The sequence below is a fragment of the Anomalospiza imberbis genome, chromosome 3 (genome assembly GCF_031753505.1).
Source record: "Anomalospiza imberbis isolate Cuckoo-Finch-1a 21T00152 chromosome 3, ASM3175350v1, whole genome shotgun sequence".
Lineage (NCBI taxonomy): Eukaryota > Metazoa > Chordata > Aves > Passeriformes > Viduidae > Anomalospiza > Anomalospiza imberbis.
In genome coordinates, this window is record NC_089683.1 from 111,230,101 (window position 1) to 111,258,099 (window position 27,999).

At 41.5% G+C, this 27,999-nt stretch overlaps 1 protein-coding gene across 5 annotated transcripts in view; it reads left to right on the forward strand.

Annotated features, from left to right (window-relative positions):
* The first annotated feature begins 3,920 nt into the window (after positions 1-3,920).
* GPCPD1 (glycerophosphocholine phosphodiesterase 1) overlaps positions 3,921-27,999 on the forward strand; it is a 42,667-nt gene continuing 18,588 nt past the window's right edge. Inside the window, exons 1-7 of one of the 5 annotated variants that reach the window (XM_068186461.1) lie at positions 3,921-4,060; positions 12,333-12,418; positions 15,866-15,950; positions 16,887-16,980; positions 23,297-23,372; positions 25,171-25,212; positions 26,369-26,492. In XM_068186461.1, the coding sequence (XP_068042562.1) occupies positions 12,370-12,418; positions 15,866-15,950; positions 16,887-16,980; positions 23,297-23,372; positions 25,171-25,212; positions 26,369-26,492 (470 nt within the window). In that variant the 5' untranslated portion in view covers positions 3,921-4,060; positions 12,333-12,369. Of the gene's footprint in view, positions 4,061-4,660; positions 4,685-5,292; positions 5,318-8,330; positions 8,356-12,332; positions 12,419-15,865; positions 15,951-16,886; positions 16,981-23,296; positions 23,373-25,170; positions 25,213-26,368; positions 26,493-27,999 lie in introns of those variants that run through there. The other 4 variants (XM_068186464.1, XM_068186462.1, XM_068186463.1 and 1 more) reach the window with 4 other exon arrangements.

Sequence of the window (27,999 nt, forward strand, 5' to 3'; positions counted from 1 at the left end):
AAAAAAAATCACAAAACCAACCCCCCCAATTATCAAATTTTCATTTCAGAAACTATAAACTAGCTCAGATCAAGAAGCAAATCATGCTTGAACCCTCAAAACTAAATCATAGCATGTCTCATTTCAAATCAAAATGTAATGCCTGCCATATTCTCTTGGCACTTGGGGTTTTCTGGGGTTTATTTTTTGAATACTTTTTGTTGTAACACTATCACCAATGCCAAATTAGACATAATAATTAACAGTGTCTGAAAGTGACTGAATTTTTGACAGAAGAAAGTTAAACTCTTTTTTCCTGTTATAAATTTGATTTTTGTTAATAGTAGCCATAAGAGGGTTTCATTTTATATTTATGATACTTTATACTTGTTACTTTGCTATTTTATATTTAACGATGCTCTCACAGCCCACTTTGCAAAGCTCTAGAGAATATGACAAAAGCAGTAATTCTCACTGAAGAATGCCTTAACTTTCCCCTCCATATAAATTTGGGACTGGGAGGATGAGAGGGAACATAGAGAAGAATCAAAATAGGGGGGAAAAACCCTAAACAACCTATAACTCAATGTCCCAGTCACAGAATGGTTTTGGCCATGAGCCCTTCCAGGGACAGGTCATCCACATCTTCCCCCAGCACCCAGTGTCTTGCTAACCTCCAGGTAAAGAATTCCCTCCTAACATTTTGTCTCAATCTCCCCTCTTGCAGCTCCAAACCACTCCAGCATCACAAAATGCCCTTGTAGAAAATCCCTCTTCAGCTATCCTTGTAGCCTCTTTTGAGGCTCTGAAGTCCCTAAAGGACTGAAGGACTCCCAAGTTTCCTTGGAACCCTTTTTTCTCCAGGCTGAGTAACTCCAGCTCCCTTCTCCTGTCTCCATAGCAGAGGTGCTCCAGCCCTCTGAGCATCTTCTGGAATTGTCCAACAGGAGCTTCTCCCTTCTCCTCTTGGGGACCCCAGAGCTGGCCACAGCACTGCAAGGTGGGGTGTCACCAGAGCAGAGGGGCAGAGTCACCTCCCTCAGCCTGCTGGCCACCCTGCTTTTGGCGACAAACTGCTGACCTGTTCACATAGAAAAGTACATTATTCTGTACTGCAGTAAACATTACAGAAAAAATGCCATTGCACAAGGGGCAATTTTTCTAATATTAATTTCTTATCATTCTCCATGAGACTGAGAGGCTTTTGCCATGCTGGCAGCATGGTGCTTTCTTGCTATTTTTTCATATCCCATAGCATCACTTTTCTTTAGTGCCCATAAACTGTCCAGATTTCCCATTAGGTGGTGATACAGCAATATTCTCAGTGCCAGAGGAAAGGTCTGAAGCGTATTTTCAACTATAAGTGATTCTACAAAAGATCAAAGAACATTAATTTGACACTGCATGCCTAATGCTGTGCTTTCATTTGCACAGTTTTACCAGCTATTTTTATTCACAATTACCCACCAGACCCAGAACAACTGCAAAAAGATCAAGTGCAGTAAAACGAGGAGTGAAATTCACCTGTATATGCAGCTTTCAGCAGCTGTGAGCACTGGTGTCAGTAAAACCAGATCACTGGAACTCAGTGCAGGCTGTGAGAGAGAAAGCACAGCTGGAATTTGATGCTCACAGTCTTTATAGCTACTTGTAGTATCAATGAAGCTTGATTATAGGTTGAATCTTGAATTCTGGCAGCTGAAGAAAAGACTCCATTGGCTACACAAACAGACAGAAAACCTGAAGGCATTTCCTAGTGCCTTTTTAGTGTAGGTTTGCTAGTGTAATGTAAACATCAGCCTCAAGCATTTATTTCCTGCACTTGGGCAAGTATTTGTCCCGTTATTTATAAAAATCATTTCAGTCCCATCTCAGCCAGTGCAGCCTCAAGGCTGCTTTGATTTTCCACCTACAGCACACAACACCTCCAAGCAACCTCATTCCACATTGTCATGGCAGGGAACAAGACACGATGAGAGGGCAGATTCTCCATGAACCTTCAGCATCTTCCTTTGGCTCCTTCACTCCTGCTCAGGGACTTCATCACTACAGTGCCACTGCCAGAACAAAGACAGAACATTTTTACCCTCTGGTTAAGTATTAGCAATTCTCATTCACCCTGTTAAATTTTTATTCAATGAGAAAACATATTTTCCATCAGGTGCACACATGGTTTAAATAGAGCTTGCGCTTGCCCACTGGAAACAGATCTCGTAACCTTGTCTTTCTGGATCTCGTTGGGATTTTGCAAACAGCACCTCAATTCAACACAGGTTTTATAATTTAAAATCCCATTTTCCTTGTTTCATTTCTTCTTATTTTCTTTTTTTTTTTCTTTACAGAAAATGAAAGCAGATCATCAACCTTAGCTTTTTCAACAGACACTTAAAAAGAGCTCTATAAACTGATCCACCTGCTCTAATTACTGCACAGTTTTATATTCTCTTGAAGAGTAGCTGAGACTTGTCTGCTGCATCATGGCAAAGTATGAGTTCATCTGACCCAACCATATTGAAGCAAGTCCTTAGGGAGGAGAAAAGAAAGCATGCTGGCAAGCTTAATTAAATGTAGACTTTTCTTAAGTCAACATAAAACAGTATTTTCCATGCCACCCTTTTCCTACTTGCTCCACACTGATGCACATCTTTAATAAAATGAACACATGAGTATGTCTCAAATCCATTAAGGGTCTAAACTGTAATTTTTAGCTACAGTAAATTATGGCAGGAAATGCAATATTAGTTGGACAAAATAAAGCCTTTTTTTTTTTTTTTAATTAACACTAGGGCTGAATGAGACCAAGTGTTACATTTCTAGTTTTTAACAAAAATATTAATGGTACAATTTTATAATATGTCTTTGAAAAGTTTAACACACCAAACAATACTTGAAAGTGCTCAATTCGATTCCTGCTTTACAACAAATTCCTTGAAATAATAAATCTTAAAAACAGGAAAGACAAAAAAAGCAGACAGTTGCTTTCCTAAATACTGTTTTCCCTGAAGTTTCTTTATCCTTTCTTCCCCCAGTAGTGAATACAGCTGGAGAAGTGATGCTCCTAATATTTTCCTAAATACTAAGGGTTTGTAATTAGAGTAGTTCACGCCTGTGTTTAACAAGGGAATCACTTTCCACCAACTCTCCCTCCTCCTCACCCAGAGGAATTCCTCTTACCTTTTACACTTAAAAAGGAGCTGCTTTCAGCTATATTTTCCTTTAATTGCATACTTGCCCCTACCTTTCTTTCCTTGAAGCTTGAAACACTAACACAGAGACCCCAGCAGTTTAGATGCATTACACACTTTTCTGATAGACAGCACCTGATACCAACACTAGCTTTTCCAACAACACCCAGTGGAACGTCACAAATTACTTATAAACACAGCTAGACCAGCAGGGCAGGAATAAATGGAAAACAGTCCTCTATTTAAGTGGCAGATTGAAGGACAACGTAGAGCAGCATCCCTGCAGCAGCACTAACCCCCAACACAGCATAAATGGATTCTCTGCACACAAAAGCTCACAGCGACAGGCAGCCACCATCGAAACAAGTGAAATCACAGCCTCTGAGGAAAGGCAAAGCGCCTGCCCCCTTATACCACACAAAAAAAAAAAAAAAAAAAAAAAAAAAAAAAAAAAAAAAAAGAAAATCAGAGGCTCGCATCCGGCTTGAACCACGGCAAACCTTCAGGAAGCAGAACTCCCTACCCTTAGGGCTAGCGTTACACCCGCAGGCCGGGTACGGAGGAGCCGGACCGACCGCGGAAGGCGGCCGAAGCCCGGCCCGCGCCCTCAGCGCTCCCTCAGCGCCGGCCCTTTCAAGGGAACGGCGCGCGCCGCTCGCGCCCCGCCCGCCCGGCCCTGATTGGCTGCGGCGGGAGGGGGCGGGGCGGGGCCGGGCCGCAGGGTGACGCGTCAGCCGGGCGGGTCACGTGGCCGCGCCCTCCCCGCTGCGCTCGGGGGCAGCTGGATCCGGCCGCGCCGCTGTCAGCGGCCCCGGGCAGCGCCAACAGGAGCCCGGCCAAGCGCCGCCCGCAGCCCCGCACCAACGGGTGGGCAGCCGGCTGCAGCGCTCCGCCAGGTCAGTGCACGCCGCCGGCCGCGGGGACAGCGGGAGTGCTGTAGGGGTGTGTGGGGGCGGCGGCAAGGGGCGGTTGGTGCGCGCTCCTGAGGAGGTCTCGGGGCTGGAGGAGGTCGGGTCGCGCTGCGGTGTCGGGAGAGCGCTGGGGGAGCGGCGCCGCGCTCTCTGAGGAAGGTACCGGGGGGATGGCGCGGGGAAGCGCTGGTGCTCGGCCCTCGGGAGAGGTGGGTAGGGCAGAGCTCCCCCGCCGTTCGCAGGCGGCCGCAAGCCGCCCCCGTGCCCCTCGGAGCCCGCCCGCCTGCCCCCGCTCCCCGCGCTCCCCACGCCTCCCCCGGGCCCGCCCCGGGCCCGCCCTCCGTCCCCGCGGCTGTCGAGGAACGGGCCCCGCCCCCGGCGCTTCCCGCGCTCCCATTGGCTGCGGCGGGGCCGCGGGCGCGGTGACGTGGCTGGCGGGGGGCAGTTGGAACCGGTTGGGGCCGCGCCGCCCCCTCCCCACCCCCGGCAGGCGGCCCCGGGCGGCGGCCCCGGCAGGAGGGCGGGGAGCCCGGGCTGCTCTGTCCGCAGCCCCGCACAAAGCGAGCGAGCGACCGAGCGGGGGCCCGGAGCGCCGCTGCGCTCCGCCAGGTCAGTCGGCGCCGCCGGCCGCGTGTCGCGCAGGGGGCGATTGAGTGCGGCGGAGCCGGCTCTGTTCGAGCCCCGTGCGGAGAGGCCGCTGAGGAAGCGGTGCCCGGTGCGTTTTCTGGGAGGACGTGGAGGAGGAGCGCGTCGTCCGGGGACCGGGTCGTCACCGCAGGTTCCCTGAGAGGCGGGAAGAGCGCGGCGCCGTGCGCCCGGGGGCGGCCGCGGTGCTGCCCGGCCCGGGGCGGGGGCGCCGTGCCGGGAGGGCTGCGGGCGCACCGCGCTGTCCGGCCGGGCCCCGGCTCTCACCGCTGGGTGGCTTGGTGGGCGGCGGGCCGGGGAACGCGGGGCCCACGGCTCTGTTTGTTTACGTCCCCGCCTGAAGCCCTGGCCCGGAGCGCTCCCGCAGCTGCCGCATTATGCAAGCGGCCGCGCCGGGGCGGGCCCGGGGACGTGGCGCGCCGCCTCCCGGCACGGCTCCCGCTGCGGGCCGGGCCGGGCCGTGCGGGGCGGCGGCGAGCCCTCGGTCCGTGTCCTGGGCTCGCTGCGGCGCCGCTGGGCTCTGGCGGGTGTGCGCTGTGCTGTTCTTTGTCTCGGCTCTGCACTGAAGCAGCGCAGCGATGGTGCTGCCGGCTCGTGGTTGGATGCTACTGATCGCATAGGAGCTAGTGGGGCAGCTCTAGATTAAGCTGAACTTTACAAATTAATCTGTTGCCTGCGTCCTAACCAGGCACAGATTCCATTTTTCTCTTTTTCTTTTTACGTTGCAAGCTTGTCTTGCTAGTATTAGTGTTTTGATTTATCAGAACACGCAGTGTTAGATGGATGTTAACCTTCGACATATTTAAAATGTTAATGGTAGGGTGAAATAGTTGATGAGTAGAATTATTTTTATCACATGTGTTTCCATTCTAGCACTGCTTCCTGAAAAAATAACTATATAATATGTTAAAAAAACAGGAGACTGCTGTTGGTCTTGAATAGACGCTGGTAGCCCAAGCTGCCATGTAATTAGTCTTTTCAGTAAAGCACGTAGCCCCTCAACAGAATGGATCCAGGCTTTGGAAACCTGTTAAAAAAGTGGTTTATTGAGAGCTGTGGGGAGCGTTTTACATGTTATTTGTCCAAGTCATTCCTAAGTGAGGAATGTTAGTGTGATCACAGAGAGCTAAATTGCTGCCTGCCTAAGATCTTGTCAGCCTCACGTTAATAATAAGCAACACTTCAGAAAAGAGGAATCAGACTGATGCTGCTCTGTCTCACAAGCCTGCCCTAGCTGTTTCCTGTCTGTTTCAAGAACTTTGCAAAAGTGCTGTGGCATAGCTGAGGCAGAAGAGTCTGTCACATGGACAGGTAAATGGCAAATGCTGAAACAATTAACTTATTGTTACTTAAAACAAAGCAGATACATCGTGGGTGAACAGAGAGAACCAGGGCTGACGTGGCCCCGCACATGGGGAGCTTAATTGATACTGAAAATACAATCCTCAAGATATTTTTCTCACTTGCTTGTGTATTAGTGTGATGTAATTTCAGAGGTATCTCTTGAGGTTTGCTGCTTTCTAAATGTCAGCATAAGCCTGCTGGTAAAAGTTCAGCCTTTGAATCAGAGCAGCATGACCAGATCTTCCGTGCAAGTTTGTTTGCTGTCCAGTGCTAGCACTGCAATGCAGGAGAGACCTGCTGACTTCGTCCTTGCTCCTGCAGTCAAGGTGCAGGGGGAGGAAAGGAGGGGGCAGGAAGAGCCCTCTTGTTGTTTGGTTGAAGATGATGGAGTTGATGCTGTAATGCTGTTTCTAAAAATTCTCTCCCAGTTGTTAGAGGGAATGCCCTGACAAATACATCCTCTGACGCTGTTCTAAAACCCAGATGTCGTCAGCTAGTGTTATGTAATTTTCTTGCATGTATAATTTATTGCTTTAGGTGTATTCTCTAATATCTGATACCTCATTAGGGCCAACCACAAACAACAAAATCTGTTCATCATGCTACAAGATTAACCAGATACCACTCGGTATCTTTGGAATATCACAGTGTGTGTCTTAGGCTCGTGTCCTTTTGTTCAGCACAGCAGCAGACCTGATGCATGGTGCATTTTCTATTGCTGTGTGTAGCACCTCTTTGTAAAATCTGAGCACATCTTCTTCAGCAGTGCTGGGCTGTGTTCAAATTTATGGTTCATGAGGGAGGCTGCAAGGAGTGCTCTGTGTCAGCCCCAGTGCTGCCAGTGTGTCCTCCCAGCTGTCAGATGACTTGGCTGGGACTGTGGCACCTTTCCCCTGCTTCAGCGGGGAGTTGGACTCTCCTGGGTGTTGTTACAGCTCATGAGTCTCTTCTCCTAAGGTGAAAAGTGTCAACCCAAAATGACAAAAATAAAACCAAAAATACTCCAGCCTTCTAGTCCTTGCTGATTTTATCTTTATATGCAACACAAGGAGAGATATTTTGAAATAATTGAGCATGTTTACTTTTAGGATTGTGCACTTCCAGGACTGTGCACCGTGATCTGTGATGAAATGTGTGCTAGCATTGTGAAAGAGCCTGTTTGTGCACCCAACCCACCCCCCAGGTGCTGGTGGGTTGACTTGAGCAGCTCTGTCACCCCTCTCCTCAGGGGCAGAAAGGTGGAAAAAGCCTCAGGGGTCAAGGTAGAGGCAGTTAATACAGGAAGAAATAATTTATGCAGAAGCAAAGGGAAACAGAAGATTTTATTCTCTGCTTCCCCATTAGGGAAGCCGGGCTTCAGCAGGGATAGGAGATGTTCTGGAAGACAAATGTCTTAAATAACAAATGCCCTCCTTTCTTTTAGTTTTTTTTTTTTTTTTTTTTTTTTTTTTTTGTTTTGTTTTTGTTTTTTAATATCTGCCAGTCCCTGAGCAGATGCCATAGGATAAGGAATGTCCCTTTGGTCAGCTTGGCTCACCTGTGCTGGCTGTGTCTCCTCCCAGGATGTTGCCCACCCACATCCTCCTGGTGATAGTGAGGAATGTTGGAGAGACAGCGCTGATGATGCTGTGTGAGCACAGCTGAAACTCTGGGTGTTATCCACACCTTTCTAGCTGCCAGTACAAAGCACAGCTCTGTGAGGGGAAATTAACTCCATCTCAGCCAGACCCAGTACAATGGGCTTCATTTTTCTGCAGCTGACTAAGCAAATTCAGTAATAGAGCAGGCAGAAGTAATCTTACACTAAATATGTTTGAAAGTTCTAAAATACATCCCAGGAGTTTTGTGGCACCTTTGTACTTAGTTGTCTCATTTTAGTTGTCTAATTACCTTAGAAAAATCCTATTAAGTACCTATAAAATTTGTTATTAAAAAAAAAAAATCCACCCATTAAAAAGTTACTTTGTCAGCTGTATTTTTTCAGCTCGTTGGAAAAATCTGTGCTGCATATTATCCTGTCATTTCAAAATGTAATGTCACCCAAGAGAGTTTTGAGTTGATAGATTTCCATCAGAAATTTTTACTCTTAGTTTATTAGATAGAGATTGGTGCCTTTTTGTGGGGAGAGAAGGGGAGAAATGTGACACTTTGGTGTGAGTCTGATGCTTTTTGGCTTTCTTACCAGCATGTTACCAAATTCTTATTATCTTTAATGGGTAAGCTAAGTGTGACCAGCCATTCTGCAGCCCTTACAGTCAACTTAGAGTTGATAAAATCAGCTTTTCATTCAAGTCTGTCAAGGTAGTTACTTGAAATGTTCCCTGCCTAATTTTGAAAACCCTCTGTCCATGCAACAAAGTTCAAGGCCTTCAGGCTTGTAAGTCTCCAGTTAAAAAAGTTTAAAAAACCCCAAACCATTGTACTTCAAGCCTGCCCTTGGACCACTAGAATCAAAGCCTAAAAACCTGTTCAAGCTGCTATTAAAAATATTGGTTGTAATGAGGAGAGAGCAGGTAACCTGGCTGCATGGCTGCTGTGAATTTTTATAACTCTGGAATTTGTCCAGTGTTTGTCAGATTAGGCTCTGAGTGCCTCAGATTACCTGGTGTGTATTTAGCTAATCCTGAAAAAACATGTAAGATATGCTACAGCAAGCAGCCAGCACCTCTTAAATCATATTGGAAAGGTTAGGGAAGTTAAGGGTGGGGCAGAATAATCCACTAAAACTGAAGGCTTGTGAAGGGTTTTAATATACCACCAGACCTGTAAGCCAGAAGGTTCACATGAACTTCAAGATTTGAATTAATAAATTATGTCCCTGTCCTGGTATATTTCTAACTACAACCAAAAAATATTTTGGTCTTCCCCATCCACGATGACATTTGTTCCCTCATTTTAGAGGAAATTTATGATACTTTGTGATACTTTAATAGTTGATTGTGTTATGTCATCTTTTCTTTCTTACCTGCATTTTCTAGAAGTTCTCTTTTAGAATCGGGGAGGGGAGAGTTTGGATTTCCTATTCTTTTCTTCTATTAATGTATTGTATTGGGTTTGTTTGTTTATTTTTAGTGAAGTGCTGATAAGTGTCTACCTGTGTGATATGTCACTGACATTCAAGTGTTCACTGCTTTCTTGCATGTGCTTGTAGTCTATAAAAGGTGACCAAAGGAAGAGGAGCAATTGTTTGCACCCAGGTTAGCATCTGAATGCCTGTTGCTGCAGCAGATGTGAATTTAGCTTTATTACTTTTGGACTCAGGGATTGTTTAAAAAGGGTTGTTGCACAAGGATATCTAGCTTGTAAATCAGCTCAATCGATTTTATTAATATTTGGTGATTAGGAAATGTTTCTCATTTCTAATGCAGCTGTTCTAATTTGCTTCAGTTCCCCTAAGCAGTTATGACATGACCCCTCTGAGCTGAGGATTCTCTGCATTCACCCAAAAGTCCATCCTTACAGGAGTGGGAAGGATTTTGTTAATTCTTTGCCAGCTTCTTTGGTTAAGCAGAGCTGAAAATCTGAAGGAAGGAACATCCTGTTTCAAAGATGCCTGACACTTCGAGGTCAGAGGATTTGATTGTTAAAGCTTGCCCTTCCCCTTTGGGAATTAAATTATCATCTCTTTTCAGGAACCATCAGTAACTAGACAGCTAAACTTAGGTTGTTTGTTTTTTATTTTTCCCTCCCCATGCAGTAAAATGTTTTTGTATCATGTTTTGGAAGCACAGACTACTTTCATAAGTGCATTATAATATACTACACAGGCTTGATTCCTTAAGAAAAAACAGATCTGGTTTTTCCTTGCTGTGTGTTTGCATTCAGTGTTCTGCTAGAAAAGATGGGTTTTTTTCAGAATGAGGGGTGATACTTTGACCCTAAATATAAGAGCAATACCTGTACCTGCAGTTCTGCTAGAAAAAAAAAAAGTGCTCTTGCTTGGTGAAGTGGAATTCTTCTTTTCTTCATATACATCCCTTGGGTAGGCTGAGTAGGTTTTTGAGATAAAATGCATTTTGGGTAGAATTTTGGCAATTTTACAAAGTCAGTTTATCAAAACCTCCTTACAACTGGCTACTCCAATTTTATGAGGCAGTTCAGAAAAGCCCACACCTGTCTTGCAAGTAGGTACATAGAATTTTTACAAGATTGGCTAAAAGCTTTATAGATTAGGAGGGTTTTGGATGATTCTTTAGGAACAGCTGGGTAGTTAGTTAATTTGCAGTAGGACACATGCTGGTTTTTGTGAAGTTTAAATTCGAGTCATTGCATTGGCTCTGGAAACAGCTTTTTTTTTTCTTTTTAATTTTTTTTTGCAAGCCAAAAGCATATTTTTGCTTTGGGGAGCTGGGTGCACACATCAGCTTTCACTTTCCTTTTTGACTTTTGCAAGGCATTTTTGCCTACTTCATTTCCCCTTTGGCTCCTCTGCCCTTTCAGTTAAAGGCTGTCCAAACAGGCATTTGGTGAGCCCCTGACTACTTGGTGTCATCATAAATGCACACTAGTAATTTATATTCTCTGAATTACACTGAGATTTTTTTTGTCACATTAGACCAGTTTCCTGAGCCCAGTCTTAGTTTCAGCGCTGAAACATGCTGTGCTTCTCAGTCTATAAATAACTGCTAAAAAAAAGTGCTAGAATGTGTCACTTAACATACACAGAGACTAATGACACACAGGTGAGCAAGTTCCTAAAGGGCATGCCCTTCATGGAATTCCTGTTTATCAGCTCTGCTTATTTCTGCCTTCAGTAGTCTGGGATTTTATCATTTGCAGAATGATAAAATTTGTGAATGACAAATACAGAATTGGAATATGTGACCAGAAAACTTTATATGTCTACTGGGGTTTTTTGGCTCTCATTTTACTACTGAAAAGTCATTTTCCTTGACATGGAGAGGGAAAATAAGGGAGGAAAAAAAGGAATGTAAAGTAAAGGCAGCTGTAGTAGGAAGGAGAGTTAGAATTGAGAGGAGGAGGAGAAGATCCAGAAGAAATAGTTCTGAAGGTTCTATACCTGCAATAGCATTCTAAATGCCCACAAAGAATGAGGTTTGATGATGAGCTTCTTTTTCCCCTCCTGTTTGGTGTCTGACTATCTTTTGCTTTCAGCATATTAAACTGTCGTGTGCCCTTTGAAGGCAAGGGCTTCTCCTTGTAGTAGTAGAGCTAATGAAAGGCAAATTTTTCTTCAATGTTGTTAGTTCTTTCTGATGTTGTTATTAAAAGATTGCTGACCAAGATTGTACTGAAATAAAATGCTATTTGTCCTGTTCAAAAATAGCAATAGTAACATTCTCCTTCTTTGGTTAAAAAAAAACCCCAAACAAAACACAGAACAAAAAGCCCCCCACAGCAATGTGTAAAGAGCTGGATTAATTGAAACCATTGCAAAATTTATTGTGCACATAATTAATATAATTATTTTGTAGCCCTGTCCAGATGGATACACTTTGGTGGTGATAGTCTAGCAACATCCATATGTAGACTTTACGATGACTGCTGCTTTTGTAAATAATATAAAAGGATGTGATATATCAATAGTGTTTCTGCTGTAATGGTGAAAATGGGGTTCTGCCAGGTTTTTTTCAGTCAAGGTGTTGTGCATTGGAGGAGAAAATTGAGGCAGAGTCAAGTGTTCCAGCTGCTGTCCTGGCTAAAGGCAGTCTCTTCCTGCTGTGCTGCTTTGAAGACTGCTTGGTGCTTCCAATTGCTCCTGGTGCTTCCTGAGAAAGTCTGGAAGTAGGAGAGCAGGGAGTAGGGATGGACAAGTGATAGCAGAGAGCTGTCATCTCTTACGGGTCGTTCCCCTTGTCCTTCAAGGTGGTTGTGCTTCTCTGTGGAAATTTACTTGTGCTTTGTAGAGGATGCTGAAGAATAGCACTGATGAGACAGAAGTTACTGTTTGCCAAGGGTCCTAATCTTAAATCTCTCAAAAACCTTCCAGTGGCCTCCTTGGAAGCAAAATTAGTCAGAAGGAGAGTTTTGAAAAATCTCAGCTGAAGACTGATAAATGCTGCAGGATCCTGATACTTGCATATGGTATTTGATTTAGTAGTCTTTTTCTTATGCCAGTGTTGCAGCTGGATGCTGTTTTCTGTGTCTGCAGCTGCTTTTAAAGAGCTTTCTACTTCTACTGCTCACTCAAACAGTAATATCACAAGTGGCTTGCTTCCCTGTAAGTGGTGGGATTTCTGTTTCCTCTTAGAGCAGCAATAAATGTAATGATTGTTCCTCAAATTAGTTCTCTTTCTTCCCACTACAGGAGATTTCAACGATCCCAAGGCAAAAGTTCTGCAGAAATGACCTCTTGTCAAGTCACTTTTGAAGTAACAGGATCATCAGCACCAGGTACTCAAATCATGCTTTCTCCTTTTTGTATGGTTGTGTAGGAGAAAACTTAATAGAGGAGTGTTCAAAGGCTGTCTTGTCTGTTTTCCTCAGAGATAAAAGAACATATTAGATCAAATATCAAAATGATAAATCACTGTAAAATATATTAAGACATTTCACCCATGAATTTGAAAATGAGAGTTGGGAAATAAATTTTACCTCTTTCTCCAAACAAAAATTTCATAATGTGCTAGGGATTTTGGTGCTAACCGAAATGGTTATGATGGGTTTAAAATCTTCTCTCTTCAGTACCTTTTTATTCCATGGAAACAGGCATTTATATTCTGACCCATGATATTTAGGTACACATTGATGTGTTTGTTCTGTTTTTTATGCTCTTTGCATCCCCGTTGAAAGATGTGACCTCTATCAGAAGTTACAGACAGAAAGAATATGCAGCTTAATTCAGTATTCTGTCTATGCAAAAAAAAAAAAAAAGTTTAAAGTAACTTCTGTTATCCAAATGAGGAACACAAGGTATCACATCAGATAGAGCATGAAAATCTGGTATTGATAAATTGTGCATATTACGTTGACCTTCATCTTCAGGAACTTGGAAGGAAGGAGATGTGTTTAAACCACAGCTGGTAACTGAGGTCCACAAAACTGCTCCCAGCCATGTTCCTTCCCAGCTTCTTCCTTCCCAGCCCCCTCTCTGGTGGGGAGAGAACAGAAAAGGCCTTGATGCTGTGAGCAATGCTCAGAAGTAACTGAAATATCCCTCTGTTATCAGCACTGCTTCCAGGACAAATTCAAAACACAGCCCCTGCTAGCTGTTGTGAAGAAAATTAACTCTACCCCAGCCAACAACCAGCACAGAAGTTACACCAAAAATGAAATTGATTGTTGCCTAACAGAAGCAGATGAATGTGGGAGCAGATTGGCAAAATTCCTATGCCAGGCCAATGCCAGCCAGATGGCAGAAGTGTCTCCTGGAGTTGGTGGGGAAGAAAATGATAAAAGCATTGTACAGGTTTTGACATCTGCCCTGTGTTAGACCTCTCCTGTGTTTCTCCCTCATGATTTGGCATTTGGGAACTGAAAAGTGGTACTCCGTGTCAGTGTAAAGCTGTTAGTAAGGAGTAGAGTTTTTTATAGCATTCTGGAGAAAATGTTAAAATTTTAGAGTAAATTGACCTTAGCTCAAGACTGGTGTAGCTGTACCATGGGAGTATTGCAAGCTGTTCTCTCTTTGTCCTGCTTACACTGTTGCTTCCACAGCTGTGATGGCAGTGTCAGTAGCAAAGCTGACTTTGGATGTGTAACTTCTTCCTGTGCTAATAATACCTGCAATGAAAAGTAGGATTAGTGAGAACTAGATCCTGCCTCAGTGGCTGCTCACACGGAATGATCTGGAAATACAGCATTAAGAGATGGCACAAAAGGATGCTTCTGCTTATGACAACATTGATATTGTTGGGGTTTTGTTATTTTTGTTGGATCAGTGAGGCTGTTGCAAGCTTTGAGTTGTGGCAGAAGGCTTAGATTAACCTTCTTTGCAGTAGCTGAAGGAGCTCTGCCAGGAGCAGCCTTGAATTCCATGACAAGAAGCTGAGCACCCCTGAGCTTGAAATGCAAACCCAACCCAAACCCCAGTGTTCAGAATTGCCTATGGGGAGGCAGTTTGCCATGCTTTTCACTTTGCCTTTACTGGGGTAATTAAGGCAGTGTTGTACAAGTCCTAATTCAGCCTCAGTGCAGCTGTTGAAGGGAGTTTAGGGTGGCTGCACATCCTGTTCATGTGTTGCCTTCTGTGTGAGAGGGGGTCACTGGATGTTCACACGTTTGTTTAAAATAGGAGCCCAGAGAACTATTCCAGCTGGCACCTACTAAGAGGAATATAATTAGGTGGCACTTCAAAGGTTGGCTGTGTGTACACTAAGATCTATTAAGTACTGCTGTTTTAAGGGGATGTTAAAAGAATTTTAGCTTCTTTTTTGCTGTCTCTACTCAGAAATTCTACCTGTGTGGTGTTCAGGTGGTCTTCCCTCCCCACTTTATCTCCTCCCTGCAAAAACAAGCCATCATGTGCCTCAGGATAGGGTGGAAAAGGGAAAGCTAACATAGGCAATTGCATACTAAATATACTCATAATGTAGATTTTTGTCTGCATTTGTATGCTTACAGTGACCATGCAAAAAGTTCAGGTTTCTTCTTTTAATAAATTGCAGCAAAATATTAAAAAAAAAACCTGCTGAAGTTCAAGGTGTTATTATGTGAAATTATTTCAATAAGCTGCTTCCAGACAAAAGTTTTCTTACTTTGTCATCTGTAGATTTTTTCCTAACCCCTGGGTCTGCAGAGGTTTCTTTCATAAGCAGGCCTGTGGTATCCCTTATTAGTTTAACTGGAGAAAAGGGACACAATTTTAGAGACAAAAGGGCATCCTCAAAACTGTAACTGTGTACTTTGAAGTGTCAGCTGTGGTTTGTGGCTTAGGAGAAGGTAGTGTACACTTGCTGCATACAGCTTTTCTACTTTGTGTCTTGGGATTATTGTGTTCCCCATGGTACTCACTTTGAGAACAGGAGCTAAGTCAGAGAGGCTTGTATCATTCTTTTGTGGTGCCTAACTGTACTTTAAAACTCCATATTTGCTCATTCTGCAACAGCTTTTTATTATGTCTAAAAATCTTGTTGAAACCCTGCAAGATCAAAATGCTAACTTGTTCTTTCCATTAGTATTAATCATTAATCATCGTTGTTCTTACAGTCAGATATATATAGGTTTTATATTAAAAACAAGGCTAAGTTGCAATGGTCACTTTGGGATATTCCAAAATTAAATATACTGTTGTGACCTTTCGGGTTCTGTGTGTATGTATGCATTAAGATAAGTGTGACAGTTTCATGTGGATTTTTTTTTTGTAACAATGTTGTGTTTTGATACCCAGTAAAACCTGAAAGCATAGCAGCAAAATTAACTTTATTTCTCTTGGGAATCAAATTAATGGGGTATGTTGCCTTGGGAATAATGCCAGCAACCTCCTGTTTGTCTGTGCTTTCTAAATTGTTGGTATGAATTCGAGGGAATATGGACATACATTAAAAAATACAGAGTATCTAGGGAAATAACCGTGTTACCTTGAGATTACACATTTTACTGTGAAACTTTGCCTGCTACATTCCCAGAGATGTTTTGAACACTCTTCCTTAAGAACAGTTTGGAAGCCAACCCTTGTAAGGGCTGGGATTGTCATTAGTCCCTGTCTCAGGTCCTTGGGATGGTGAAGAAAACGCTGTTTTAGGTGGGGTATGATTCCTTTCTGGACAGGAGGGATTTTAGATGAGTGATTCTGGTGTATATATTTAAAATACTTGAAAGTTTGACTGTGGCTGTACTTTTTAATGCCATCTAGCCTGAAGTAATGATGATTGGGTTTTTTTTTCTGTCTGGATTTTTTAGGAGAGGTTTTTGCAATATGTGGAAGCTGCAGTGCTTTGGGAAATTGGAATCCCCAACTTGCGGTGGTCCTCCAGACTGTGGATGAGTAAGCTGGTTTTGATTCTTGGCTTTTTTTGGGGGGGATTTTTTTCTTCTGTTTTGAATTTTTTTTTTATGTGTTCCATTTGAAGTAGCTGGAGTTCTGGAGCAACAAATTTATTCTGTCTTTGAGTTTGTAAATTCTTGAGCTGCATGTACTGTTAGTAGAACTCCAGAATTTCTTGGGTTGCACTTGAGCACTCTGAATGCTTAGGAATATGTTTAAGAAAATATGAAACTTGGGTGTGCTTTTCTAGTTACAGATGATGCTTTTTCTGTTGTGGCTGGCATTTCAGTAGTTTAGCTTTAGATACTTGGATTAAGAAGCTGTTTTGGGGCAATTCTCAGTCCCATGGCTATGCAGCAAGTTACAGGAGATGTATAGAATAAAAGAAAGTAAAGACTATAAACAGGTTATTATTGTGCTAGAAAGTGATAGGGAGGGGATTATTTAAACTGAGAGTTGCATTAAAATTCTTAAGGGGGATGGGATGTCTGTATAAGCATGAGTGTCCATAAAGCAAGCTTAAATGCAGTGGAAGAATTCAGTATTTTCTTAAAATGGTGCCAGCTTATGGCAGCTCTGTGGTGAAGGAAAATAAGGCTTGCAGGCTGTGTCTGTAATTCTGTCAGTGACTGGCTGTGTGATCTTGGATGAGTCTCTGAGTCACTTCACCATGTTTTCCCCATCTGTTCAATGGGGGTGAGAATTCTTGCTCTCTTAGAGCACTTCAGATCTGTCGATCCAAAAGTTCACTTTCAATTCTCAGCACATCTCCTGTTCTGTGCATGTTTGCCTAAGGTACTTTGTAAGAACTTTCCTTGCAACAATTCACTAGACTTTATTTTAGAATATTATTAGACATGTGTCTGAGGTGGCTGTTAGGCTGTATTTTGAAACTTTTTTTTTTTTTGGTTGGTTGTTTTCTTTTTTTCTCCACAGTGTGTTTGAGAAAAGATGGAAAGCTACTGTAGAGCTTCCTAGAGGAGTTCCTGTTCAGTATCGGTATTTTAAAGGATACTTTCTAGAACCTAAGGTATGTACAACCTTGTCTACTTAAAGTTGGCTCATCCCTAGTAAAAATTCCCATACTTGAAATAAAAAAAGGATTTCCTGAGTTAAGCATGAGATTTTTTTTTTTTTAGAAATAAGTCTTGAATTGCTACATGTGAAACACTAAAACATCTATGGAAATACAGTTCACTTCTGGAAATACATGACCATATGCTGTTAACTTTAATGACATTATCTTCTTTCTTTTACCAGTGACAGTGTTCTAAAAATTTCAGTGCCCTGACATTATTATAAAGCTTAAATAATATGGTGAAGTTCTCATAGTTAGAATATGGTTGCATATGGACTTCAGCAGGGCATGGATCTCAAGTGATCCATGGAAGGAATGGGATATCTAGCCTATATGACAGGATGGAAACAAGTGATAGTAGGAGAAAAATGGTTAGTGTAGGAGGTGCATTACAATTCTGAAAGTTTTTGAAATCACTGCAGATCTGTTTTTGTGAAGTATGAGAAATATTAACCAGATTCTGTGCTGCATAGTTAACGTAAGTTAATCTCTTGAAGTGAAAAGATGAAACAAGGGATGAGGCATCCCATTGTTTTCTGTATGTTTGTATATAGGTATTTGCACAACTTGGAGGGAAAAAAAAGAGCCAAGAGACAGAGGCAGCTGTGTTTTTACAGGTATTGAAAGTTGCATATGAAAGTTACATAAATTAGAGTTTAATGTATGTGGCAGTGTACTGGTTTGTAAACATTGCACTAGGGCAGGGGGAACTTCTTCAGATGGGAAGAGGCTGCATCCAGGAAAAAGCTAAGCTGAGTTGGGAAAATAAGCAGCTACTCTTGAACTGTTTTCCATAATAACAAGTAAATAACCTTAAGAAATTTAATGCTGCATTTGCTGTCTTTCTTATTCTGTTAATATCCTTTAGCTATTCACCCTGGGCTTTAGTTCCTCATTGAAACTGGGATTATGAAGGCTGTAGGTAAATGTGCAAAGGAGTTACAGAACCAGCTCATCAATATCTTTAAAAAATTTCAAATTACTGTCAAGAGCATGTAAGTTTTTGTCAGCCTTTTTTTTAGCTAAAAAACCACATTTGACAGAGGTATCATTTCAGTGAAGGATACTAATTTCAAATGAAACACAGTTCTGGTTTTTTCATTACAGCATGTGATATAGTCTAGTTTAAATACAGAAACTGTATTTAAAATGGTACTTTGGGGCAAAAGAAGAGAAGGTCAGTAATAGATTTATTTTGTTGGGGTCAAAGTGAGGCCAAAAGTAGATTAATCCTTACAGCTCAGCAGCTCTGATGGGACTCTTACATTTTATTTTTTTTTTTTTTTTGCAAATGCCCAGAAGTTTAAATGCAAGCAATATCACACTCAAAAAGCAGAGTTGGTGAGCAGAGGCTGAGCCCTAGCTGATAGACAATACAATTTCTGTTTTACCATTTGCAAAAGCTTACCCTGTGTACTGGTGAGTGTGTTTCTTTGAGTAGGTGCTCTGTATCGTGCACACTTTATGCACCGTGTGATGCAGGGTCTGCCAAGGTAAGTATGAATTTTATGCAATATCAGGGTAAAGAGCAGGAAAAAAGGCAACCACCCTTCAAAACAAAGTAGGTGAATTCCTGGGGTGCAGGGTTGTCAGCTTAGTGGTGTCTGACTTGTACCTGTTAAATGCACAGGACTTTATTTCTCATAAAATAAAGTCTTTTGAAGGAAAGAAATCCAGGTACAGTGTTGGTTTCTTCATCTTTTTGTAAGCCTCTTGCAGAACAATGAAAAAGTAACAGGAATATCATGTACAGTATAGTGTGAGACAGTACATGGAGAACTTTAGCAATAAGGAAATGCTGATAAGGAAAGATACTTCTAAGTTAAATTATTCTGCATATTTTTATTTAAGATTTTTTTTCATTAAGCATTGCATGTGATTAATCTCCTAAATTTGACAAGCTGGCAATATATGATCTCTGACATGTATGTAATTTTTTGTATCAATTTTATCGGTAGTAAAACAACAGTGTAATCTTAAGCATATGTTCAAGTCTGAGTATATGAATTTGACATGACATAATTAGTAAATCATGCTGAGGACAGATCCACCTGAAGTTAGCAACTTCTACAGCAACTGCATCTGTGAAGATGCTTGAGTTGGACATGGTGGCAAAAATGGGGGTGATACATGTTGACACAGAGAAATGGTAGTTCCTAGATTACCCACAGTACTGCTACAGGCTGGATGTGAAAATAGATAGAATACTTGACATTTTATTTTAAAAAATTATGTCTTTTTCTCTTCTCCCTTTAAGAAGGTCATCATTTGATCTTAAAATTTTTTTACTTGAAGGAAAGTATGATGTAATGAAAAGTCTTGTTTGTAGTGAAGCATATTGGTGTTAACATAATTGTGGTTATGTAAATAGGGCAGGGTTTTTTTAAAATAATATATGGAAATTCGTAGAATTTTTGCATGCATATGAATATAGATCCAAAGAACGTTTTCCTATAAAATTGGTGTCAGGTCTTGGCTACTGCATATCAAGAGATACGCAGCTGTGTTGCAAACATTTTGACCGTAAGCATTTAAAAAGAAAAATAAATACACACACTTGGATGAAACGAGACAATAACTTAAAGTATTTTGGTCAAGGTTGTTCTTGAACATAATCTGGGACCAGTGAGCTCCCTGTGAGGATCTTCCTGGGTTTTATTCTACACTCACTTTCTGTTTGTGGCAGTGGGTTGTGAGGGGGTTTGTGTGAGGCACACCAAAACTCCCTTGGCTGGAATTTGTCTTCTGTGTGTCTTAGGTTTTAGAAGAATAATTTGACATGCATTGTTTGCATGATGCATATTTGAAAACCTGAGTAAGGAACACACCTTAATCTGTTCAGCTGTGTTCTGTATTTGCTTTTAGAACTGTAAATAAGCATGCAAGTTCAGGGTTACTTCTTTCAAGGCAAGTGTGAAATATCTAAGATGTCTGTGCATGTAGCAGGACTTTAAAAACTGGATTGGAGGACAGTTTTCACACTTTCTCTTTAATTACAGAGGTTTCAAATGAGAGTTAGATTTACTTTTTTCAAGTGCAATTAAATAAATCCATTTAGTGCCTGGACTGTAGTAATAAAGGTGAAAATTAGATCTAGACTCACTAATTAATGCCTTAGAAAAACTTTTGTAGATTAAGAACCTGTGGTTGTCATGATAGTAACAAAGGCATTATTATTTGCTGAGATAGCAGATAGTGTGTGAAACTGTTACTGGAAGTATTAGAGCTGTAAAATCTCTACTGAGCTCAGCATTTCTTGCCAGGTGACTTTTATGTGCTGCTGCCTTGCAAGCAATGGCTGAATGGCTTTAATTATTAAGTTTAGTGCTTAATTATTGTCTTCTGCATGGTACAGAAATCCAGAGAGATTTTGGTCAGAAATGCAGCTTTAGCAATTAAGTCTAATTTAGCTGTTTTGTATTATTGAAGTAGATTATTCTTGAAACATAGTTTTAATTAGTGAAGTGCACTTGGATAAATGTGTTTGTGTGGCATTTTTAAGATTTGGTTTGGGTTCCCCCCCATTCCCCTAATGCCTACTCTATTGTGCTGCCTTAAAGCAGGAACCTTGGAACTGATCTCCTAAATTACCATTTAAACATCCACAGAAGTGTTTTCATTATTTAATTGTACTGAGTACCCAGGCACTTCATGCAGATGATGCATCTGCTTTGAACCTCAGAACCATTATGCTAGATAGGCATTTTTCCCTTCCTTTCAAAAGTGTCTAATGACTGCTGGGGAGGGAGGCTCCAGCTTCCTATAATGGAAGAAGCCTCGATTTTTAAAGGAAGTTAGTTTAAAAATCCTTTAAAATGTCCTTTAAAATTGAATCAGCTGTTCAGCTAATCGAGATCAAGCAACAAAATGTTTGTGTTGGCTTTAAAAAAAAAAAGAAAGTATCTGTATTGGCAGAAAAGGATCCACAGGGCCACTCAGTGTACTGCCTGTGAGATGCTTGATGTGACATTTGAATGGACGCCCTTTTTAGACTGTCCTTTAGAAACTCTCCTTTTAGGCAATATTACCATCCTGTTAATATTGATGGCACATCATTTAGTTCTGCTGCTCAGCTGGGCTGCTTTTCAGATGTGGTCAGTATATGCCACAGAAATGACATTACTGTTTTGACCTCATTGTAACAACGGCTTCCGTTACATGTAATCAAAACTTTTTTCAAATGCCTGTAAAATCAGAGATGGTCTGAGCAGGGATTGAGAGGGTTCTTAGTGGTGTCTGTGCCTGTTCTCTAATCAATTGCCCTTTTTTTCCAGGTAGCTTTGCTTGGCTCTTCTTAGTATGGAAAGTGTTGAGGGTTCCTTGGATTAAATGCACAATCAGTGCTTTGTATTTCTTCCAGGAGAGGAAATTGTGCTGAATGTATCCAGCACGGTGTCCTTATTGTTGGGATAATGTTATTCAAATTCATTCAGCATTTTAGAACCTAACTTTACAATGGACAGTTACAGTAACGTGAGAAATACATTGGTATTTTCATACAATACATTGGGGGTTTTACGAAAAACCTTTGCTTACCTTCTGAAGGAAACTGATTAGTCCCTTTCAGGAAGATTTGCATTGCCCAGGTTCACAAACTAAACTTGTGCACACGATTGTGGGAGCTGCTGTTGGAGATCTTGCATGCCTGCATGATGGGAGTAAATGGCAGCCTCCCTGCTGACAAACATGGTTTGCAGCTTTAGAAACTGTCATTGTGACAGGTAAATGTCACTGTGCTGTGAAAGAAGGGGAAAGAAACTTCTCATTATTTACTTTTCTAGAAATCCTAAGTGTGGTCATTGTGGCAGCAGTGTGAAGTTGGGAACTAAAACTGCTCTGTAACAGGAATAAACTGGAAGCAGTAATATAATTTTATTTCTATTTTACATGCAGTCTTTAAAACATAACTAAGCATATATGTTTTATTCTGACATGACCTTTAAGTGTGGATGCCTCTGAACTCGTTAGGAACATTGCTTTAGCTGAGACTCACAGAGCAAAGCCATCCTACTGAGCTCTTGTTCAATGTTTGGTGTTTGCTTGCTGTTAGCTCACCCAAAGGCTTGGGAGATTAAATGTGCTCAGTGTATGTCAAGAAATCCCTTCTGCATGTAAAGAATTTACAGGGTGAGCTGTAATGGAACAAAGCATTATGGTCCTGTGTAATTGTGCTGCTGAAGTTTGAAGCTTGGCTGGATGTCCCTGTGGGTCTGAAATCTCTTTAAACAAGAACCTGAGCTACTGGGACTAGCTGGTGTTGAAGTTTCCATGTCTTTGGCAATAGTAGCAAATGTTTTTTGGAAATAAGAGTTACTTAGGCTCCAAAACATCAAAATGACAAATTGCAGCTATTCGACAGTGGTTTTTACATCTGATAGTAACAACTGTGCCATGCTAGGGGGGACTTCTCAGGATGACTGAACTGGGAATCAGACATGTTCTCTCTGTTGTTGTGGTTACCTAAAAGCTTTTACCTAGAAAGCTATTTCAAAGTTAAGTTGTTCTGAAAGAAGAGTTTAACACTGTTCTGGTTATCTGAGTCTTGGCTGTGTTTGTCAACAAATGTATTCTTTTGGTGGATAATATTTCTTTTTTATGAAAGTATCTAATTTATCCTGCTCCAGCTGGAATAGACTGCAGGGTCTTCATTGCTGGCTGGTTGGGTCAATTGTTTATGTTTTAATTAGATGATAAATGACTTGCTTTCCAGTACCACAACTAAAATAACTGTTTTATAGTCTTTGAATTTAGTAAGGCAAATTTTGAAGGAGAACTCACCCCTGCAACTGCTATGTGCATGAGTAGGTGCTGAGTGCTGTTTGGAATTAGATATGTGGGGTATGTTTTTCATAAACTGTTGCTGTAGCTTGAGAACAAAGTGAGCACTCCTAATGAATTGAGAGATTTTTTTTTTGTTTTGTATCAGAAGGAAACTAAAGTAGTCCAGCAGAGCATCTGTTAGCAGTAAAAGTTTAATGATTCCGTGTAACTTCTCTGCCATGTCAGACTGTCACAAGTTTTGTCATATGTATTCACAACACATTAAACAGAGTCATCAGCAGTTGCAGGGGTAAGAAGCTTCATCTGTTTTCTTTCTTTCTTCTTCAGTCTTTTTCTCTCTCTGTTCCTCTCCCTTTCTTCTTCTCCTTCTTCTTTTACTTCCTTAAATCTCTTAAGTTTAGTTCACAACCATCCCAAACAGCTTCATGGGTACAAAGTCAGATCTAACAAAAGAAATTATTGCAGACATTTAACTTTTAAATTACAGACTATCGATGGTCCCTGCGAAGTCATAGTTCACACGTGGGAGACTCATCTACAACCACGATCAATTACCCCTTTAGGTATGGGCATCAACTGCATCTGTTTGAGGCATATGCATAAGATTGCTGATATGCTGCACACTGGTTTAGAGGGATTGATAGCTATAGTTTTAAAGTACTTAAATTTATTAATATGTGGGAGGTATAGACTTTTTCTGTGCACAACATGGGCCTTACTCTCAAAATATATATGTATATATACATAAGTGGCTTCAAAATGGAAGTGGATGTGAAATTCTTTGCTGTCATCCTTAAGATTATGGGGGTTGGTTTTTTATTAATTTGAAATTTTAATAATTTTCTGTAAGCTTAATTCTTTGAGACTAAGGATCCATATGATCTTTTTTTAAAGAAAGTGGGGGGAGGGTGTGAAGTCACTGCTGCTTTTTTATTTAAGTACTATTTAATTAGTAAAATTTTAAACAAAAAATGTTTAATTAGGCTTCTATAAGTAAATGGATTAATGAAAATGGCAACATGAATGCACTTTTTTACCCGGCAATTTAGCAGAAATGTATTTTGCTGAAAGAAAGGGTGGCATGGAGACTTGCATATGAGTTACTAATGCTTTTCTGAACAGGGAAAAAGTTTGGGGTTTAAGAGTGACTGAAATAACCTTTGAATGTAGCTTGTAGTTTAAATCTCTTATGCTGCTATGGCATGTTTTATGCACTGTCTTTTCTAGCACGTAAAAAATGCTATTTTCTCCACACTTAGAAGTTCACATTTGTTAAGAAATTTCCTAATTATTTGAAAGAAATGTCTTTTAGAAAGAAGGTGGTATCAAAGAATCTGTTTGTTAAGCACTAATAGTACCATGACCACGTTCTGTTCTCCCTTTGCCTTTTTTTTTTAATTTCACTTGAATTAGTAATGTTTCTATTCCTGTAAGAAGGTTATTTCTGTATTTGTCAGTAACTGATAAAAGAAGCAGCCTATCCTCTGCTAGAGCCTAGACTTTATCTCTAAATTTAGATTACCTTATTCCAAGTTGAGATTTTTTTATTTACCCCACGTAATACTCAATTCTTCACAAGCAGTTTTTAAGAAAATGCAGCAGTGCACAGTATGTTAGCACTGGGTCATTTTGATCCTAAATTGTTGCCTGTGGTTATTAAGAAATTAGGTTAGGAGCCAAATGATTCTTAGGGGGAAAAAAGGGATTAACCAGTGTAGAGACAAGATTATGTGAAGTTTTATGTTTTGAGAAATGCATGGTTTGTTTAGACTATGACAGTTCTGTTAATGCTGGTGAATTTACTTAGTGCCTTAAGATTTCAGTTCTTAAAGCTTTGGAAAGAGTAAGGACAAAAGTAAGTGTGAAGTGAGCTTTTTCAGTATTTCATGCTAGGTTGGTTTCTGTCATATGGGCAGAATAAGCATTTTAATTGTGACTGACTCAATTTAAAACCTCTAAATGTGCAGCAGGACAACTTTCCTGTATGTCTGCAAGAAAATTTAATGTCTTTGACAAGTAAAGCCTCTTGGATACTAGTGGGATGTAGTTATCAGCAAAATACTGCAGCAAGCCAGAAAATAGTGCAACCTTTTTACTCTCAGTTCAGATTACTTGAAGGGAAATGTGGCATTTTGTGTGTGGGTTGTTTTTTTCATGCAGAAACTGAGAAAAAACAAAAATTAACATCAATCTTTATAGAAGGTTGCAAAAAACATGCTGCTTTGTCTGTTTCAGTTTTCCTGCCTTTTTTTAGATACACTTTTTAGAAGTGAAGTGAAGAATTAATTTAACTTGGCAGTGTTTTTTAAATGTGAATACTAATTACTTTTTCCCATTCTTTTCCATTCCTTTTAATTCTAGAAAATAAAATTACTGTCGATGATGGACACTTTGGAATCTGTAGTAAGTGAGATATATTAATCTTTATTCTTTACCATAAATTTAATTTAAACAAGGTTAAGTCTTGTAATTGAATAATATTTAAGACTGTAGGTTTTGAAAAAAATTGCCTGTGATAGTTTTCTTTGCTTTTACATTTATTTTTGTATCCAGCATTGGTGAGTTCATGCTCAGGCTCTTATCCCCTCTAATGTTAATAAAAGGGTGTTAGGAGGAGTTGAAGTCTTTTCACTCTGATGATGTTAAAGGTTGAAACTTGGGAACTTTAAATGATGAGCATGCATTTTTTGAAAATACAGAATAGGCTTAGCTTTCTCCTAGTACCTAGCCTTAGAAAAACTCCTCATGCTTGGAAAAACATAATCACTCCCACTGAATGTACCCACTCTGCCTCTTCAGACAGAGATGCAGCTGCCAAAAGATTCATGTAAGCCCACACCTCATGTTGTTGTGTGTGCACAAATGTCTCACTTCTCACAGTTCTGACCCACCTCTCACTTAATGTTCAATCCTCTGACACTGAAAGTAACTCCTTATCATAGCTCATAAATCTTGTCTTTTTTCCATTTCCCCCTCATATCCTCATCAAATGATGGGTTTGGCTCTTTAGGAACTCTTCAAAACTCTGGGGTTTGCTCCAGCACCCGGTTTGCAGCTTGTGTTTCTGGTCGTCCTGCTTGCAGACTTGCCTTGTTTTGATGTTCAGGGTGAGGATTCTCATCAAAAACCTTTTCATCAAAACTGCTGCTGTACCCTGTCCTGCAGACTTGCACTGATTATGATGAGCTAATGGGCACACCTGTATCTCATCAGAAACAGGGAGCCTCTGATTGCTTATGAGCCTCCAGAGCTCCTGTCAGTGTCACTCCATGTGTGGAGAGATCCCAGGACAAGGGAATGTTACTCAGTGCTGTCCTGCAGATAGTTTACACCTGGTCCATGGTTCCTGTTTAATCCCATTAAAATCCAGCAGACAGCTGCAGTTCCTGTTGGCTGGTCTGGGTAGTTCACAAAGCCTGGGGAAAGGCTGCACCCAGCTTCTTGCATTACTGTAGACCTAGGCTGGTGATAAAGGAGGATTATGTGCAAGAGGAACTGCCTAGATCTCCCTAAAATACGTTACTGAAATGTCTTCTCCTTTCTGTTTGGCTTTTGATAGATGGTATTAAAACTGTGGATGCTGGGTGGCTGACATGTCAGACAGAAATAAGGCTACGTCTGCATTATTCTGAGAAACCCCCTGTACTGATATCCAAGAAGAAATTTAAAACATCAAGGTTCAGGTAATAGCCTGCTCATCTCAGTATGCAATTTACCTCATGTTAATTGTCAATACTTGTGATAACATTTTTTACTTAATTAATGTAGCCTTTAAATTCATTTTTGGGTTACTAATAGCCCACTTTCCAAGTGTTAAAGCACAAATACTTCCTCCATACTTGTCTTGGTGTTTCTTGCTTTTTGGCTGGAACTGCAGTGTTCTTATGTTCTTACTTGAATCAGTTTGGTGCTTTTCCCTGCAGAGGTGCCTCAAAAATCAGGCATTTTTATAACTCCACAGTTAATTGTCAGAAATGGGTATCTTAGCCCTGGTGTTTAGAGGACTGCACTGTTGCACACAGTGGGCAAGGGTTTGGCTGGCTGGTTGCCCCTGGGTGTTGTGGTCAGCTGCTTGATGTCCCAAGTGAAAACCAGGGATGAGGGATGTCCCTCAGGGTCGGTGATGTTGGTGACATTTAAAATAGGGTTGAGTGTCCCTTCAGCTGTTTGCTGATGACACCAGCCTGAGGGTGCAGTCACACTGGAGGGAAGGGATGCCATCCAGAGGGAGCTTCACAGGCTTAGGAGTTCAGATCTCACCAAGGCCAAGTGTAAGATCCTCCACGTGAGCTGGAGCAATCCCAAGTGCAGGCTGGGTGGAGAATGGATTGAGAGCGCCCTGAGGAGAAGGACTTGGGAGTGTTGGTGATGAGAAGCTCCGTGTGACCCAGCACTGCGCACTTGCAGCCCAGAAGGCCAAGTGCATCTGAGCTGCAGCAGCAGCAGTGTGGCCAGCAGGGCGAGGGAGGGGATTCCGGCCCCCTGCTCTGCACTGGTGAGACCCCACCTGGAGAGCTGCATCCAGCTCTGGGACCCCCAGGATCAGAAGTACATGGAGCTGTTAGAGTGAGCCCAGAGGAGACCATGAAGGAACACTTCTGCTGTGGACACAGGATGAGAAGTTCTGTGTTCTTCGGCCTAGAGAAGAGAGGACTCTGGGGAGACCTTTGCAGCAGTGCCTAAGGAGAGCTGAAGAGGCACTTTGGACAAGGGCCTGGAGTGACAGGACAAGGGAGAACTGCTTTGAACTGAAAGAGGACAGGGTTAGATGGGATATGAGGAAGACATTCTTTGTGTGTGGGTGGTGAGGCACTGGCACAAGTTGTCCAGTGTTGTAGGTGCTGAAACCCAAGAAGTGTTCAAGGCAAAGTTGAATGGGGCTTGGAGGAACACGGTTGAGTGGGTGTCCCTGCCTGTGGTAGGGGGGTTAGAACTGATTGATCCTTAAGATTCCTTCCAAACCAAAGCATTCCATGGATCTCTTATACTTGATTTATTTTTTTTTTCTCAGTTTTGATTTGATTCTCCTTCCCACCAATTCCAGATTTGCTGATGAGGGGAAGATTTATTTAATATGATGCTCTTCAGTGAGATTTAGTACTTACATTGTGTTCTCTATAGCTTTGCCTTTTTTCCTTGCATGTTATAGCAGGTAGAGAGAGCAATTTCTGAAGCCAGCTTCTTGTCTTA